General features: G+C 39.5%; 1 protein-coding gene across 2 annotated transcripts in view; it reads left to right on the forward strand.

Annotated features, from left to right (window-relative positions):
* Positions 1-9,339: 9,339 nt before the first annotated feature.
* Positions 9,340-16,394, forward strand: part of LOC136857400 (ecto-NOX disulfide-thiol exchanger 2) — a 152,677-nt gene continuing 145,622 nt past the window's right edge. For both annotated transcript variants that reach the window (XM_067136038.2, XM_067136039.2), the window contains exon 1: positions 9,340-9,515. In XM_067136038.2, coding sequence (XP_066992139.1) covers positions 9,461-9,515 — 55 coding nt within the window. In that variant the 5' untranslated portion in view covers positions 9,340-9,460. The remainder of the gene's footprint in view (positions 9,516-16,394) is intronic.

The following is a 16,394-nucleotide window of genomic DNA, read 5'->3' on the forward strand; positions in this document are numbered from 1 at the left end:
TAATACTGCCTTGAGGAATTCCGCTCTTAATTATTACAGGGTTAGATCAAGCTTTGCCTACTCTAATTCTCTAAGATTTTTTTTCTAGAAATATAGCCACCCATTCAGTCACACTTTTATCTAGCCCAATTGCACTCATTTTTGCCAGTTATCTCCCATGTTTTTCCCTATCAAATGCCTTAGACAGGTCAATTGCGATACAGTCCATTTGTCCTCCTGAATACAAGATATCTGTTATATCTTGCTGGAATCCTTCAAGTTGAGCTTTAGTGGAATAACCAGTTATTAATTTTGCAAAAATGTCTAATATAATCAGAAAGAATGCTTTCCCAATACTTACATGCATTGCATGTCGAACTCACTGGCCTGTAATTTTCAGCTTAATGTTCATCACCCTTTCCTTTATACACAGGTGCCACTAAAGCAACTCTCCATTCATTTGGTATAGCTCCTTCATCCAAACAATAATCAAATAAGTACTTATGATGTGGTACCATATCCCAACCCATTGTCTTTAGTATATCCCCAATAAATCTTATGAATTCCAGCCATTTTTCCAGCTTTCAACATTTGTATCTTATTAAATGTCATTTTTATCATAGGTAAATTTTAATACTTCTTTAGCATTAGTTATCTCCTCTATCTGGACTTTATCCTTTTAACCAATATTCTTTACATACTCCTGACTGAATACTTATGCCTTTTGAAGATCTTCACATACACACTCCCATTGTTCGTAAATGATTCCTGGAATGTCCTTCTTGGACAATGTTTCTGTCTTAAAATAGCTACACATACCCTTCAGTTTTACACTAAAATCTGTATTACTGCCATTCATGGTTGCCCTCATGTTATCTTTAGATGGCTTCTTTGCAAGATTCAATTTCTTGGTAAGTTCTTTCAATATCTCCTTACTTCCACAGCCATTTCTAACTCTATTTCCAACCTGCTCCTCCTTCTTAGTCTCTTTATTTCTTTGTTGTAATAAAGTGGGTCTTTATCACTTCTTACCACCTTTAAAGGTGCAAACATTCCTCTGTAATTGCTTTACATTTTATTTGTCATTTTCCACCGATTATGGTTACTTTTTAAAAACTCCCCCATGCTTGCTTTATTAGCCATATGGTACTGTCTAATAGTCCTACTTTTAAGACCTACCGTTCTATCACTTTTATTTTTAACTACGACGAAAACAGCTTCCAGATACGGCTTCGAACATCTTCGTTTGTACCGTTTTACACTAAAATCTGTATTACTGCCATTCATGCTTGCCATCATGTTATCCTTAGATGACTTCTTTGCAAGATTCAATTTCTTGGTAAGTTCTTTGTACTATAACTATACTTCCAAGGTAGAGGAATGACTCAACTCGCTCAATTTCCTTCCCATTTGCTGTCAAGCTGGTCATGATATCCCAATTAATCCTCATCGCTTTAATCTTGTCTGTGTTTATCATGAGACTTACAGGTTCCGTTTCCTTCTGCAACGTACTTAGTTTGTCTTCTATGTCTCGGTACCGCTGTGCCATAAGGCAAATGTTGTCTGCGAATTCAATATATTCAAACCTGTCTCTCATCCCCCATTGAACACCCCTTTTCCGTCCTCCCATTACCCTCTTCATCACTCTACCTAGGACCAGCAGGAACAGAGTGGGAGAAAGAACACACCCCTGTCTCACTCCAGACTTGACGTTTATTTTTCCGTTAGTTTCCCTTCTTGAGGAACCTGACACTCATACCTCTCCTGCATCTCTTTAATCAGCTTGATGATCATTGATGGAATTCTGTATTTCTCGAGGGTCTTCCACATGATTCTTTGATTTACAGAATCGAAGGGTTTCTCGAAGTCCACGAATGCGAGGTAGAGGGCAATCCGATTTTCCACACTCTGCTCCATGATGAATCGGTGTGTATTGATGAGATCCACGCAGCTGCGATGTTGCCGAAATCCCGCCTGTTCCTTTCGAAGCCTTGTTTCTACTCAATCCTTTATGCGATTCAGGACAGCACTTTGCTTGGACCGGAGAGCAAGGTGATATCCCTCCAGTTGTTGCAGTCTGTTGTATCCCCTTTATTCACTAACTTAACTATTAGCCCCTTCTTCCAGTCGGTCGGTATTTACTCCTCATCTTCTCCATACCGTTTGCAGCAATCTGATTGTAGTATCAAGGACTGCTTTCAGTACTTCCGCTGGAAAATTGTCCGGACCTGGTTCCTTTCCATTTGTCTTCTTCTTCAACGTTGTCCGTACCTCACCCTGGGTTGGAAAGTCGAGGCTGATGCCTGGATAACTTTATGCTTCTTCTGCTTCTGCATCTTCTCCTTGCTGCTCATTTTCCAGTTCCACATCTCTATTAAAACCTCCGCAAAGTGTTCCCTCCATCTACTCAGCTGATGTTCGCACATAGTGAGGATCTTGCCTGCCTTGCTCTTCACAGGCCTAGTTTTATCAAAACCTTTCTTGGAAAACATCTTTTTGGTTCCATGAAGCTCCTTTGCATCCCCCTTTTTGCCGCTTGTTCTGCTTTCTCTTCCTGCTCATAAAACCAGTTACTTTGATCCTTTCGCACACTCCTCCTTACTTCCCTATCTACTATTGAAGCTTAGCTTGTGCAGCCTAGTCTTGCAGATATTTAGTTTGGTCTTAACCTTCCGGTATTTTATCTTGTCCCAGGTCTGATCAGATATTCATTCTGTCTGGAGGTAGCCTTTGTACCCGAGCTGCTTCTCACTTGTTTCCATAAAGATGTTCTTTACCTCTCTCCATACAGTCTCCACATCCTTCTATATCTCAGAATCCAACACCTGGAATCTCCTGCTATGTTCCAGTTGAAATTGTTCCAACGTCTGCTCTTTCTTTAGCTTAACAACATCCAACTTCTTGTGCCGAGTGTTGAAGTTTGGTGGACTGCCACGATCTTTATACGGAAGTTGGCGACATAACAAGATGATGGTCACTGACAATGTCCGCAACTATCTTGTTCCTAACACCTTCCAAACTATTTCTGAACCTCTTACTCACCGCAATGTGATCAATTTGGTTTTCCTTGACTTGATTAGAAGACACTCACGTGACCTTGTGACATTGCTTATGCGGGAACAGCGTGCCACCTATCACCAAGTCTTGACCGGCGTAATATTCCGTAAACTTTTCCCCATTTTCATTAATCTCGCCAAGACCGTGTATACCCATGATGTGCTCCAATCTTTCATTTCTTTAGCCGACCTTCACATTAAAGTCTCCCATAAGGATGAGAATATCCTTCTTACTTTTTCATTGTGGCATCTCGCAACACTTGGTAGAATGCTTCCTTTCTTTCCAACTCCGATTGTTCTCTAGGTGCATAGCATTGGATAGTGCTCAACATTCCTGATCTTGGTCTTGAACCTAGCAGTCAGGAGCCTACTAGAAATCGGCTTCCACTCCATAAGACTTCTCATTGCATTTCTCCTGAGCAGCAACTCCACTCCATCCCTGTGCTCTTCGCCCTCACCACCACAATATAGAAATGTAATTCCATCTGTTGTCTGTACCTCGCCAAATCTTGGCCACCTCACCTCACACAATCCCAGAATGCAGTGGAGTGCACTGAACCCCATCTACCCCAGCGCTGCTGGGGTAAAGAACTTTGTATTGTACCCGTCCAAATGGTATTTTATCGGATTTAGAGAAGTTGGTTTAAATTTCGTAATGCAATACGGGTCTGCGCGTGAGCAAGCACCAGCTGATTACTGTGCCGTTCCGCTGCGGACGAGAGAGAACTGGGTCAGGCGATTAAGGTCACCGCACGTCACAGGATTTACGTCACCTAGCGAGCCGGAAGCCAAAGGGAGTGACATTCCAGAAAGATCTGCTCCAAATTTGAAGAACGAATCACATCGCAGAATAGCTGACGACCAATGAAAATTAGTGAAGAGGTTGGATGGTCGGAGAATCATTCTAGAAAGACGTCGAACAGTGTGGTTTCCGAAGAGAGACAGCGAACAGTAGAGTTTTGGAGGAGACGTCGAACAGTACAGTTCCAGTGGAGAAAGCGAACAGTGTGGTTCTAACTGACTGCAATCTAGTACTGCAAGACGACTATGATATTTAAGAGTGCTAATTTAATTTTCAAAGTAGACGATTCAGTCTAGTGCGATATATTATTGCCGTACATTTTCTCCTGGGTGGAGCTTTCCAAACCACGGACAGTCAGTGCACACATTACGTCAAGTATTGCCGCAGAAATTTGTGGAATGTTCTAGTATTAATTACGAGGGAAGATTATCACTGAAATAGAATCTTCGAGAAGAAACCTGGCCGAGGAACATCGTTTCTCAGTAATACAGTGGATTATTCGAGATTCCGACAACTTAACGATGTGCTGTTAACTTATAAATGAGCTCAAGATTTGAAGCTTTCTGTAGGGTTGAACCAAAGTGTACATCATTGCGCCAGTTAAGTACTGTAAGACAAACTGTTGATCTACAACGAGTGTGGATCAAATTTGTATAATAAATTTTAGTTTCAGCATTTTCAACAAAGACCAGCCGTCATCATGGACCGATCAAGAAGGAAATCCTGGGGAACTCTAAAACACCGATGGAGTGATTCTACTCTATTTGACTTCACAAGAATCCTGATGTGTTAAGCCGACGTGTGTGAGCAAGCACGATAAATTTGTTCATCTACAATCCACCATAATCCAGAGGAGGAACCGACATCTAAAGCTACATTCAAGATGCCGGAGATTTACATCGGAATAATAAGTACTCTTGTTACATTTTCTGCTCTTTCAGTAGATTGCTAGTTGGATTGTATTCTTATTTAATGAAATGTAGATTAGTTACAGATGTAGTATTTAAGTGGTGGTGATGGTAGAGTAGTCATGGATTCATTGATTCATTAGTTTCATTTTGTGCATGTTCTTGGAATATTGCTGTTTTGATTCAATGATTGATAAACCCCAGTTCTTAGTGAATTTCACGAGGTTACGAGTAATGATGGTCTTCGAAATGAATTACGGGGGAATGAAGCCTAATAATAAGCATAATAATAATAATAATAATAATAATAATAATAATAATAATAATAATAATAATAATAATAAGAAGAAGAAGAAGAAGAAGAAGAAGAAGAATGTGTGACTTCTTAAAAATCATGACGATAAGGATGTAATAAAGTGGATTATGTTAAAATAATAATTAAATAGGAGCTTTGATAAAGAAATGATTTGTGAGGGAAGGTGATAGCTGTGGACAGTAGGCAGCTCATCGAGAAGGTGCTTTTAGGACTAATAATCAGGGATATAATAATAATAATAATAATAATAATAATAATAATAATAATAATAATAATAATAATAATAATAATAATAATAATAATAAGTCGGAACAATTTAAAATGGTTGTTGAGAATTAAATGTGAGCGACGATTGTGATGATAAATTTTTATGATGATATTAGACGACATGGGACCGCTAGGGTACATGTTAGTCGTGAGGATAATTGTGATTTATGGTGATATAATTAATTATTCAGGGAATAATAATAGACTTTCGCTCAACAACTTATGTAAAGTATGACTCGATAATTATTTTTCTCTTTCCCTGAAGTTATGAGTGCATTCTTCGAAGTTTCCCTAACTGATGGTGGTGATGATTACTTCTTCGATGTTTTTATTCATCCTATTTTTGTCATTTATCACAGGTCATGGTGAGTCATTGCTATTATCTGCAATAATTCGAGGGTCTTCAACCTAATTCTGAAGGGAGACATAATAATAAAAATAATGATAATGATATCCTCGACAATGTGATAAAATCTGCTGATAAATAATTGGGGGTGATTGTGTTATTGTGTGACAGCTTATCCATGTGTTTTTATAAGTGTTATTCCTTTTAGTGATTTTCCTTATGTGGTTCATTGTCCAATGGAATTTTAGTTTACGTTGATTGCGCGTTTCGCTACGTGATTATCTATCCACAGTGTATTAGTCAGTGAAAAATAGTTTAATGTGGTTTATAAAAGGAATACAGTCGAACGTAATCTATAAAGGAGGGGAATTTGCCAAAGAAATTTGTCAAAGAATTTCAAATGGTATTGTAAGGAAATTTCCCATGTAAGTTTGAGAGGTTTTCTTACGATAATGTTCAGAGATTTCCGAGTATTTTGTAAGTGGATTTTCTGAGTATTGGAAAACTATTTTAGAAGTAAAATATTGTTTATTCTCAAAAATAAGTTAAAGGAAATTTCTGGAAAATAAATAATTAATATTTTCAGAGAAAGGACATGGTAATTTAATGAGAACTAATTGTTGGGAATTTACCCAAACGGTTATGAGGAGGTAGAAATTATTTGTACAAATTTATCCCACAAGGGAATATTGTCATTTCATGATCTAATGTAGCATTATTGGTCATAACGACATTGTCGCTAACATTATGATTGGTCCAATGTTACAGTTCCATAAATGGAGGATTTGACCTAGAGTATGACTTCGGATGGTGTTTAATCGAAGACAGGTTGAATCAAAATAGAACCCATGAGCATGCTGTGTTGCAAACCAGAATCAATCGATTTGAGTTTTATTTATGTAAATAGTTTTTTCTTTTTCTTATGCACTATCCAGACTGTTTTATATTTTAATAAATGTTATTGTTATTTTGTTCCGATTTTTTTCTTCATGTTATGTCACCTATCCAGTCACCTATGGCCCTGCAAATATAAAATATTTCTGAAGGTCAGTCCCGAAACAGTATAGTTGGCCCTGCGAATGTCCCACCCTTTGGGACTCTCGCTCCGCCGACTGAGCGACCCCGGAGAAGGGGACAGTATTAACATTTTCTAATTATTCCTTAGAACGCTCTTTATAATGTTACAAAATTGCGAACATCTAAGCCAAGCCAAGTACAGCTGTCTCAACAATCCGCTCGCACTACCGCAGTTCAACTTCTCCAGGGAGCAGGGTTTCCTTGCCCGCGATAGAGAGCTACCCCCAGCGAAATTTAAGGTCGCTTAGGTGACACATGCACTTGAAGCTTCCTCGAGGCGGAGCTGTGCCCCTCCCCGACAGCAATTTACGGCGACAGGGCAGCTAGCTTAGGTAAGGGGTGTTAGTTTTAATACTTGACACTCGAAGTCTTCAGCGCTACACACAAGAGACTGCAAGAAATGTATCAACATCTTAACAGTATAGCCACCTGCACATCGTCTTGCTAATAAAAATAGAGCCAGTATATGAAATCAGTTGTAATATAGAAGATTATATTTTAGTCTTGGGTTTCGGCATGTATACAATTTTTTCGAGCAATTCATTGATGGCAGGTGTAGAGTATGTGTTCCGATAGCCGCAGAAAAATATTTAGGTTGCCCAGCATGAACACAGAGTTAAGCGCGAATGGTCCTCTATGATGGTGGTATATATTGAATTTTTGTAGTGTTCCTCTTGGATTATAGGTGAAGGTTTCGCGAGGTCTGTGGCATTCTTCATGAATATAACGTGTGTTATACGTCGTGTTATTTTTCCTCGTTTGTCATTGATGCACGTAAACTCAGTATGCGAATGAAAGTATAAAACATCGACGGTAAAATGCCAGTTAAATTTTCCTGATTAGATTAGATTTTTGAAGTAAAAAAGCTATAGTTAGTCCCAGTGCATTTTTGTGAAAACCATGAATGTACTACCACGAAGCGTCAATTAGATTAGATTTTTGAAGTAAAAAACAAATATTCCCAGTATATTTTTGTGAAAACCATGACTGTACTATCACAAAGCGTCACCGGATGAAATTGTAAATACCTACATTGTTTAAAATCTGCTATAGATTATGTTATGATGGTGTCGTCACTGGCGTGCATATCAATTTGGAAGTATGTGAGAGCGTGTGCTTGAAAATATTCTTGAAAGATCTTTCTCAGGTAGACCTTTCTACAAAAAATGCAGCCTTAGAAAATGGTAATGTTGACTCTAGAGCGTGTAGTGGGGCTACGATTGTTTATTTTTTTTTAACATTTTGCAGCTGGGGTAATGGATATATTCACCGCACGTCACTGCCAGAATGTCTAGCCCGTTGTTCTCCATTTCCTGTGTCACTTGCTTCAGTCTGGTTTTCTCCCTCATGATCCTAGCATTCCAGAAACCAATTTTCTTTATCCTCGTCATGCCAAAGGTCGTCATCAGGTTATCCATCCGGTTTTGTAATCTGTATTTCTGTAATTTCTCTCATTTCTGTGATCAGATTATATAAGAAGAGCGAGTGATTAACCCACTGCTTCCGAAAACCTTGACGGGGCTGCCATCTTAAACCTGAGGCACCAGGCTGATTTTCTGTCGGGGTTTCTTCCCTTACTCTTTGAAGTTCCCATTTCTAATGCAAGGCAGAATTTCCTGTTCTATCTACCCAGAATAGGAGGGTTGCTCCTTCCGCCAGTTAAACCGTTCCGAAGTCCCACTTCTCCATCTTCACTGCCATTGAGGTCTTCACCGTAACCATGACAAGGGACTCTTACGTGGGACTATCAGCCGGGTCAGCCGGACCAAGTTTTTTTTTAAAGATGTGTTACTACTCTATCGTTCTCCCTTTGTCCTGACTTGTGACAGGCAGAGCCTGGCTCTCCAAACACTGGGCCCAGGTTGGTGGGGAAATGGATTGCATAAACACACACACACACACACACACACACACACACACACACACACACACACACACACACACACACACACACACACACACACACACACACACACACACACACACACACACACACAATTAAACTATTTTAATAGGTTTTAACTACTTTATCACTACGATAATGGAAGAGCAATCTCAACAACCGACCATTCACAAGCGCAAATAATAATAATAATAATAATAATAATAATAATAATAATAATAATAATAATAATAATAATAATAATAATAATAATAATAATAATAATAATAATAATAATAATTCGATTTTTCAAACGCTGTGGACCAGCGCTAATATTAAGGGCAATGCCGGTGCATGAATCAATACGTGTAACAGTGACATAAAAAGTGTGATTTTTAAAATTTCATATATCCTATAACAGATTTGTTCATATTATTGACTATATTATATGAGATTTTACATTTTTTTAAATTGATTGGCAAAATTATTCAGTTCAGCTTGGAAGGATTTATAATGTCTAAGAAGGTGTTATACGAACAAATCTATAGAATATGTTGTATAGAGGAAATTGTCCTAATATTATCAAAATGATAGAAAATGCTAAATTAGTTGAAAATTAAGAATATCTTCTCTTTGGTATTTTACTTATCTTTATTATTAGGATCTTCTTTGGTTGCTGGTTACTGCCAAATGACGGGCAGCAGCTTTCAGAGCCGCATGTTGGTACAATTAAGTACGATACAAAAGATCTTTGGTCGTAGGTGGGGATGTTATTGATCGCGTGTGTGTTCTGCTTAGAATTGTGATATTACTGATATTTAAATATAATGGCTTATAACTATACTGCTGTTGGCAATCCGCCGCTTCCTCCGGGTGCTATGAGTAAGTTTTTATAATTCAGCAGATAGTTACACTACGTTCTTGCGTGTGTACTTTTGTTATTTCTTTGGGCTAGCTTCTGAGGAATAATTTCGAAGATCTTTTTGAAGTGTTGGAAGAATTCATCATGTAGGGCCTACACTGTATTGTATAGGCTGTCATCGTCGATTAGCCGCATTTTATTTCAAATTATATTTTTTAAATTTCTGTAAAATGGAATGAAATGGTGTATGCTTTTTAGTGTCGGGAGTATCCGCGGTCAAGTTCGGCTCGCCAGATGCAGGTCTTATAATTTGACGCCGTTAGGCGACCTGCGTGTCGTGATAAGGATGAAATGAAGACGACACATACACCCAGCCCCCGTGCCTGCGAAATTAACCAATTAGTGTTAAAATTCCCGACCCTGCCGGGAATCGAACCCGGGACCTCTGTAGTCACGCTAACCATTTAGCCATGGAACCGGACATGTATGTTTAATGTTTCCACAAGAAAAGTGTGAGTTTGGTATCTTATCCCTCAGCTACTGGCGTGGAGTCTCAGACTCCTGTAGATGATATGTTCAGACCTTTCATTTTACTTCCTTGTTCTTCTTGGTACCTTTCTCTATCATTGTTTCAAGCATTCGCACAGCAGGTCGTTATTGAGCGGTAATATGGAGACGAAATAATAATGTCTGAAGCAGTGCAGGAGTCTCGCAAGACTCCACATCACCGAGCTCGATAGTTGTAGTCGCTTAAGTGCGGCTAGTATGCAGTAATCGGAAGATAGTGGGTTTGAGCCCCACTGTCGGCAGCCCTGTAGATGGTTTTCCGTGGTTTCCCGTTTTCACACCAGGCAAAGGTACCTTAAATAAGACCACGGCCACTTCCTTCCCACTTCTAGCCATCCCATTGTCGCCATGAGATCTATCTTTGTCGGTGCGACGTAAAACAACTTGCAAAAAATCAAACTCACATCAGTACGATGATGTACGTATTAGTTTTTTTAATCATATAGGCCTATGATATAAGAAATATATTCTTTAAATTTTTATTAATCATACCGTATGATGTATCTGGTATTTATTCATTTATGCACAGTTTAGTTTTCATTTGATGGGAACAAATGTGAATTTTTTCTGTCTTTAAGAAGCATGTCATGCTTAATACAAGTCAGAAAGCACGTCATGTCAAATCTTGCACTGAACCGTTTCATACAATCCATGCTAAACTCATTGATAATACTTTGCTCATGAAAACTGATACTAACAGTCCAAATTTATTTCAGGGAGTCTCTCAGACTCAACATCAGTAACAATGTTATTGAGTTCTCACCGCAGCAGTTGAGGGTTAATCGTACCATTGTACGGTATTCTCCCTGTAAAGGAACCGATTTCTGTATGTTGACCAAGTTTCCTCGGAATTCGCCCAATTTATTATTTGTTTTATCATAATTTACCCATAACCAGATGTAGTCAGGTCAGGGCAAATTGTATATGTTGTCTCTATTTTCAAAATTAGTGTTCAGTTCCTTTGATATTTTAGTGTGCAGTTCTAAAGAGTAAAATATTGTTCTCTAGAAATAGAAATGGAGCAAGCTTCTAATTTTACATGGCTGTTGATATTGTGAACATAGCCATGGGACCTCTGTCTGAACCACAGGGACATGACTTTTCATTTCAGAAAATTCCACATGCATAGGCCAGGATTTGAACCACGGCTACGTTCCTGAGAGGCCAGATTCATAGCTGTCTTCATAACCTGCACTACCAGGACTAGAATTACGGATGAAGTTATGAAAGAAGAGAAGTAGAACAACAAGCTAGACACAAGCATTTGCTTTTGCGGATGATATAGTTATCTAATAAAAAGAAATACCAAGTTGGAGATCCAAAAAGGGCTGAACATCAGGAATGATCATCTGAAGCCTCATGGACTAAAAACATACAGGGTGTATCAGAATTATATAGTAAAAAAAAAATCGGGGCTGCTCTTCGTGTTATGGTAGGAACGATGGTGCAATCTGTTTGGCAGAAAACATTTTCCTTTCCAAGTCTGGGCGCGCAATCCAGATTGACGAACTCACCGTATTTGCTATGCCAGAGCACAAGCCACTGCTGTGCTTCAGGGAAAAGAAGGGGCGGGAGGGGAAGCAGAGTGTATTATGTAGGTAGAGGTAACGCTTCTTGCATTTGCACAAGTTTCCTTGTTCGACTCCACGAACCTACTACGCTGGCGTAGCAGGGAGAGAGGTGATACTTCCGCGTGGCGTGTCCCAGCTGGCGGATAGGGGCGTTCTAACCTGCTTGCCAGCGGACTTGAGGGAAATAAAATACCTCTCGTGGACCAAACACACAACCCCCTGTGGGTGGGGGATGCAGACGAAGAATACACCCATGGTATCCCCTGCCTGTCGTAAGAGGCGACTAGAAGGGGCGACCAAGGGATGATCGAATTAGAACCATGAGACTACTTGTAATTAGTACCACCATGCAGGGAACATTATGGGTCGCTTTTACTTGCTCGTAGTACCACTCTGTTAGGTAGAAAATAGGTACCGAGCTCGATAGCTGCAGACGCTTAAGTGCGGCCAGCATCCAGTAATCGGGAGATAGTGGGTTCGAGCCCCACTGTGGGCAGCCCTGAAGATGGTTTTCCGTGGTTTCCCATTTTCACACCAGGCAAATGCCGGGGCTGTACCTTAATTAAGGCCACGGCCGCTTCCTTCCAATTCCTAGGCCTTTCCTATCCCATCGTCGCCGTAAGACATATCTGTGTCGGTGCGACGTAAAGAAAAGAAAAAAAAGAAAAAAAAGAAAATAGGCTTGTGATTAGAAGCAGCAGAGTGCGTTGCCGGCTTTTACAGTACCTGTGATTAGTAGCACTATATGAGCGACACCATGGTTCTGGCTTGCCTATGATTAGTACCCACTATATGAGGAATACCACGGGATAGCGCGACTCCCTGTGGTTAGTACTTATGTGATTAACACCATAGGTTTTTTGTTGCCTGTAAATGGCACCACAATGTGCAAAACATCATCGGTATGTATTACATGTGCGAATTTCATTACCTTTGTGTAGTACCATGATGTGTGGAATACCGCTAGTCTACACTACTTTTGATTGGTTATGCAACATGACAAATACCATGGTTCTACTTTCCTAGCGATAAGTACCATTGTGAGGGGCCGATGACTTGGAGTTTGGACCCCTTTCGAATACAAGCCTCATCGATTCAGTATTGTGCTATACAAGCAGTCCCTCGGTCAGTAATACTATTGTTTTACGCCAGCTTCTGTGAATGTGAGGCACTGTGGGTCAGTTCCACTGATTGTTTTAAATTCATATCCATCCATTCATTCTTCGTCCTCACGTTTTGTGTTCTGGTCAGTGGAGGATTTTGGACTTTTAATTTGTCGTCTCATTTCGTATCATTAGGGGCCGATGAAGTAGATGTTAGACCTTTTAAACAAAAAGCATCATCATCATCCTTGTTCGACTCGCACAAGATTGTCCTTGTCTCTTACAGGCAATATCCACAGTTAGTTTATTAAACAGCTGTAACTCCACACACAGTACAAGAACATGCTGTAATTAAGACACAATTGTTAGTCAAGGAATGAACCAGATTGTTTCTCCTCTTGTCTGTTGGTCGCAGTAACATTATTTATTATTTAACATGTTCAAAGATGCAATGCTGCTGCCCCCACGGTTGTGTATTCCTTCACTCACAACATTGTAAATGGAATGGAATACTGAAGGAAACAGTGGTTTGATGAAGTAGATGTTCAATATGCCTCCCTCGTACTTCGATGCACAGTTCATAATGGTGTAGTAATGACCTTTGGACTCTGTTCAGGATGTGTAGTGTGTTGCAAACGACCTGGAAAGCTGGTACATGTTCATCTTCTCTTTCTATGGGGTTCGCATAGTAGTCAGTTTGTGCAGAACAAACGGTACGCTGCCTACTGGGGCTGGGAAGCAACTATGCGAAATGAACAAGAAACTTGTGCATTCGCTGTCTCCCTTCCCTCCTCTGATGCACAGCAACAGGCAGCAGCTGGCTCTGTGGTGTAGCAAATACGGCAAGTTTGTGAATTTGAATCGTACGCCCGGAAGTAACAAAGTGTCATTTTCTCGAAAAGAAAAGTTTTCTCTGCCAATCTGATTGCACCATCGTTCTTAACATGAAGAGCATCCCTGATTATTTTGTCAGTTTAGTTTTGGTGCACCCTTCATACGTCTAAATCTGTTGCAATGATGTCAGACAGGCTGATCAGAAAAGGGAATATAATACTGGAAGGCATTCATCTGAAAACAGTGTGGGGGTTAAGATATCTATGATACATGTCAGTCTAGAACGGAACACATTGGGTATTCTAAAATTAAGTCAATTTTTCATATATATAATTTTTCATATATATAAAGATAGGAACAGGAAAAGGGATAATAGGATGAGTCCAATGACAGATGCGTGTGGGAAGAGGAAGCAGTAGAAAGATCTGTCATTGTATTCCTTTTTTTCCTATCTTGGTATGTAGGGCTTGGTTTGAAACATATTTGTTCCTTTCCAACACTTACTATGACAGGTTGTAGGAAAATAATTCCTTTTACATCTCTGTGGTACATTCCTGTTCCATATCAATCCTCCCACACTCTTAAGGAATCCATTTGCACACCTTCCTCTTTCTTTGTTTTCCATCGTCGGCAAAAACCCAAGTTAGTACAATGTTAACAGGCAAGAACAGATATACCGTGGCTCCCTCTTCCTTCCCCGTGTTCCTATCTTTCTATCCACGATAAGTTTGACTCTTTATTTGTTCCTTTCCATTAAATATATTGACCTGTCACCGAGGGATTTGGCTACTCCATTTAGGGTTCATGAGATAATGGGTTTGAATCCCATTGTTGACAGCCTTTTTCACACCAGGCAAATGCTGGTGCTGTACCTTAAGGCCACATTCGCTTCGTTCCCAGTCCCAGCCCTGTCCTATCTCATCATCAGCATAACACCTGTCTCTGTCGGTGCAACGTGAAACAAATAGAAAAGGCACTTGTACATTTTCTGTGGTACACAGAAAAGCAATTTATAGATGATGCTGCTGACATAGAATTAATAGACCAACTTGGTTGCCATGGTTACAGTGGTGTCTGGAAATTGATGACACTAATTCTGGATAGACCTCCAACCCAAAAATATACCCCTGTTTAAAAAAATGTTCACCTGTCATTGTGTATATCCTGTTGTATACTACTTTTCCATGTTACTGTCTTTCTATACAGGGTGGTCTACCTGAAGTTTTGCCTCAAATATCTTCTGAAGTCGATAGACAGTTCTCACCTTAGTGAATAATAATAATAATAATAATAATAATAATAATAATAATAAGGGGTACATTAATTAATGTGCACCGAGCTCGATAGCTGCAGTCGCTTAAGTGCGGCCAGTATTCGGAAGATGGTGGGTTCAAACTTAATTGTCAGCAGTCTTGAAGATGGCTTTCCATGGTTTCCCATTTTCACACCGGGCAAATGCTGGGACTGTACCTTAAGGCCACGGCCAGTTCCTTCCCACTCATAGCCCTTTTCTATCCCATGGTCGCCATAAGACTTACCTGTGTCGGTGTGATTCAAAGCCAATTGTAAAAAAATGTTTGTGCAATATGTCCCCCTTGCATTAATAAACACCAAGGCAGAAATATAAAGTTGCTTTGTTTAAATTGCCTGTGAACTGTTCAAGATTCTATTGGTTTAAACTGTGCTGGAATATATATGATTCTTGCTTGTGTGGATCTGTTTGTTTGACCAGCCATGTAGGAAGGTAGCAACAAGGGCTAAGGAACGTTGCAGGCACTTACGTCTTTGACAGCCAGAGTAGTCCGCTGGGGTGGAAATTGCCATACAGAATGACCGTCGTATAATTTTTTATGCATTTGCAGATCTTCATTTGTAAAAAGAAACTTTTTACACATAGAATCATTCATGAGGTGATTAGAAATTGCTAAATACCCAAATAATTTTAACAAAGGGGACTGCTTATCTTGAGTAGAACATGGTTACCCTCCATTATTAAGTCTTCAACATCTTTCTCCTTGGCTCTGGAGGCCGTGGAATGAATTACATTTCTAATAGGGAACTTCTTTATTGAGTGCTCTTACCATGGAATGACAATTTCCATTAACCCTTCAAGTCGCTATTAAAAGTTGCCCAAGTTTTACCCTACAGCAGTAAAAATATCACAGTTGTACATCTGCCACAAACATTGCTATAACTTCTAAACGACTTGTCTGATTTTGTTCAAAATAAGTGGATATGCAGTTCATATCATGCAGATGTTTTATCTACATACAAAAAGGTGGCATGCAAAGTAAAAAATGCCTGACTACCTTCTTGTTGGAATAAAATTTGATTCACTGGTGTCCATGACCACTCGGGTGAGCATTCACTTATATTACTATCATTATGTACATCACATGTAATTTCCTGCTGTGCATAATCATCACTAATACTTTCATCACCACTTGGATTATTTTCATCATTACTTTCACCTAATAAGCGTTTAAGAGTTGCATTAGATAAATACAGACCGTGCGAGGATGCTGCCATGTTGTTTACAACGATCGACGTTGAAGAAACAAATTCTATTTTCACCAACACATTATAGTAGAAGATACTCCACTGCATAGAATGATACCCTGTGCTGCGAGCCATGCTAAAAGTTCACATTGACAACCAACAGATGGCAGCAGATGTACATCTAAAACATCGCTAGCCTAGTCCATACAAGTATACATCAAACTGCTCCTGGCTTATGTTTTGTAGGTCCATACACGTACATGTCCAACCGGCTTGAGCTTGAGCAGTTAATGGTTTTCATTCTATATTGTGATTGTTCTGAAGA

Source organism: Anabrus simplex, chromosome 1 (genome assembly GCF_040414725.1).
Source record: "Anabrus simplex isolate iqAnaSimp1 chromosome 1, ASM4041472v1, whole genome shotgun sequence".
In the NCBI taxonomy this organism is placed as follows: Eukaryota; Metazoa; Arthropoda; class Insecta; order Orthoptera; family Tettigoniidae; genus Anabrus; species Anabrus simplex.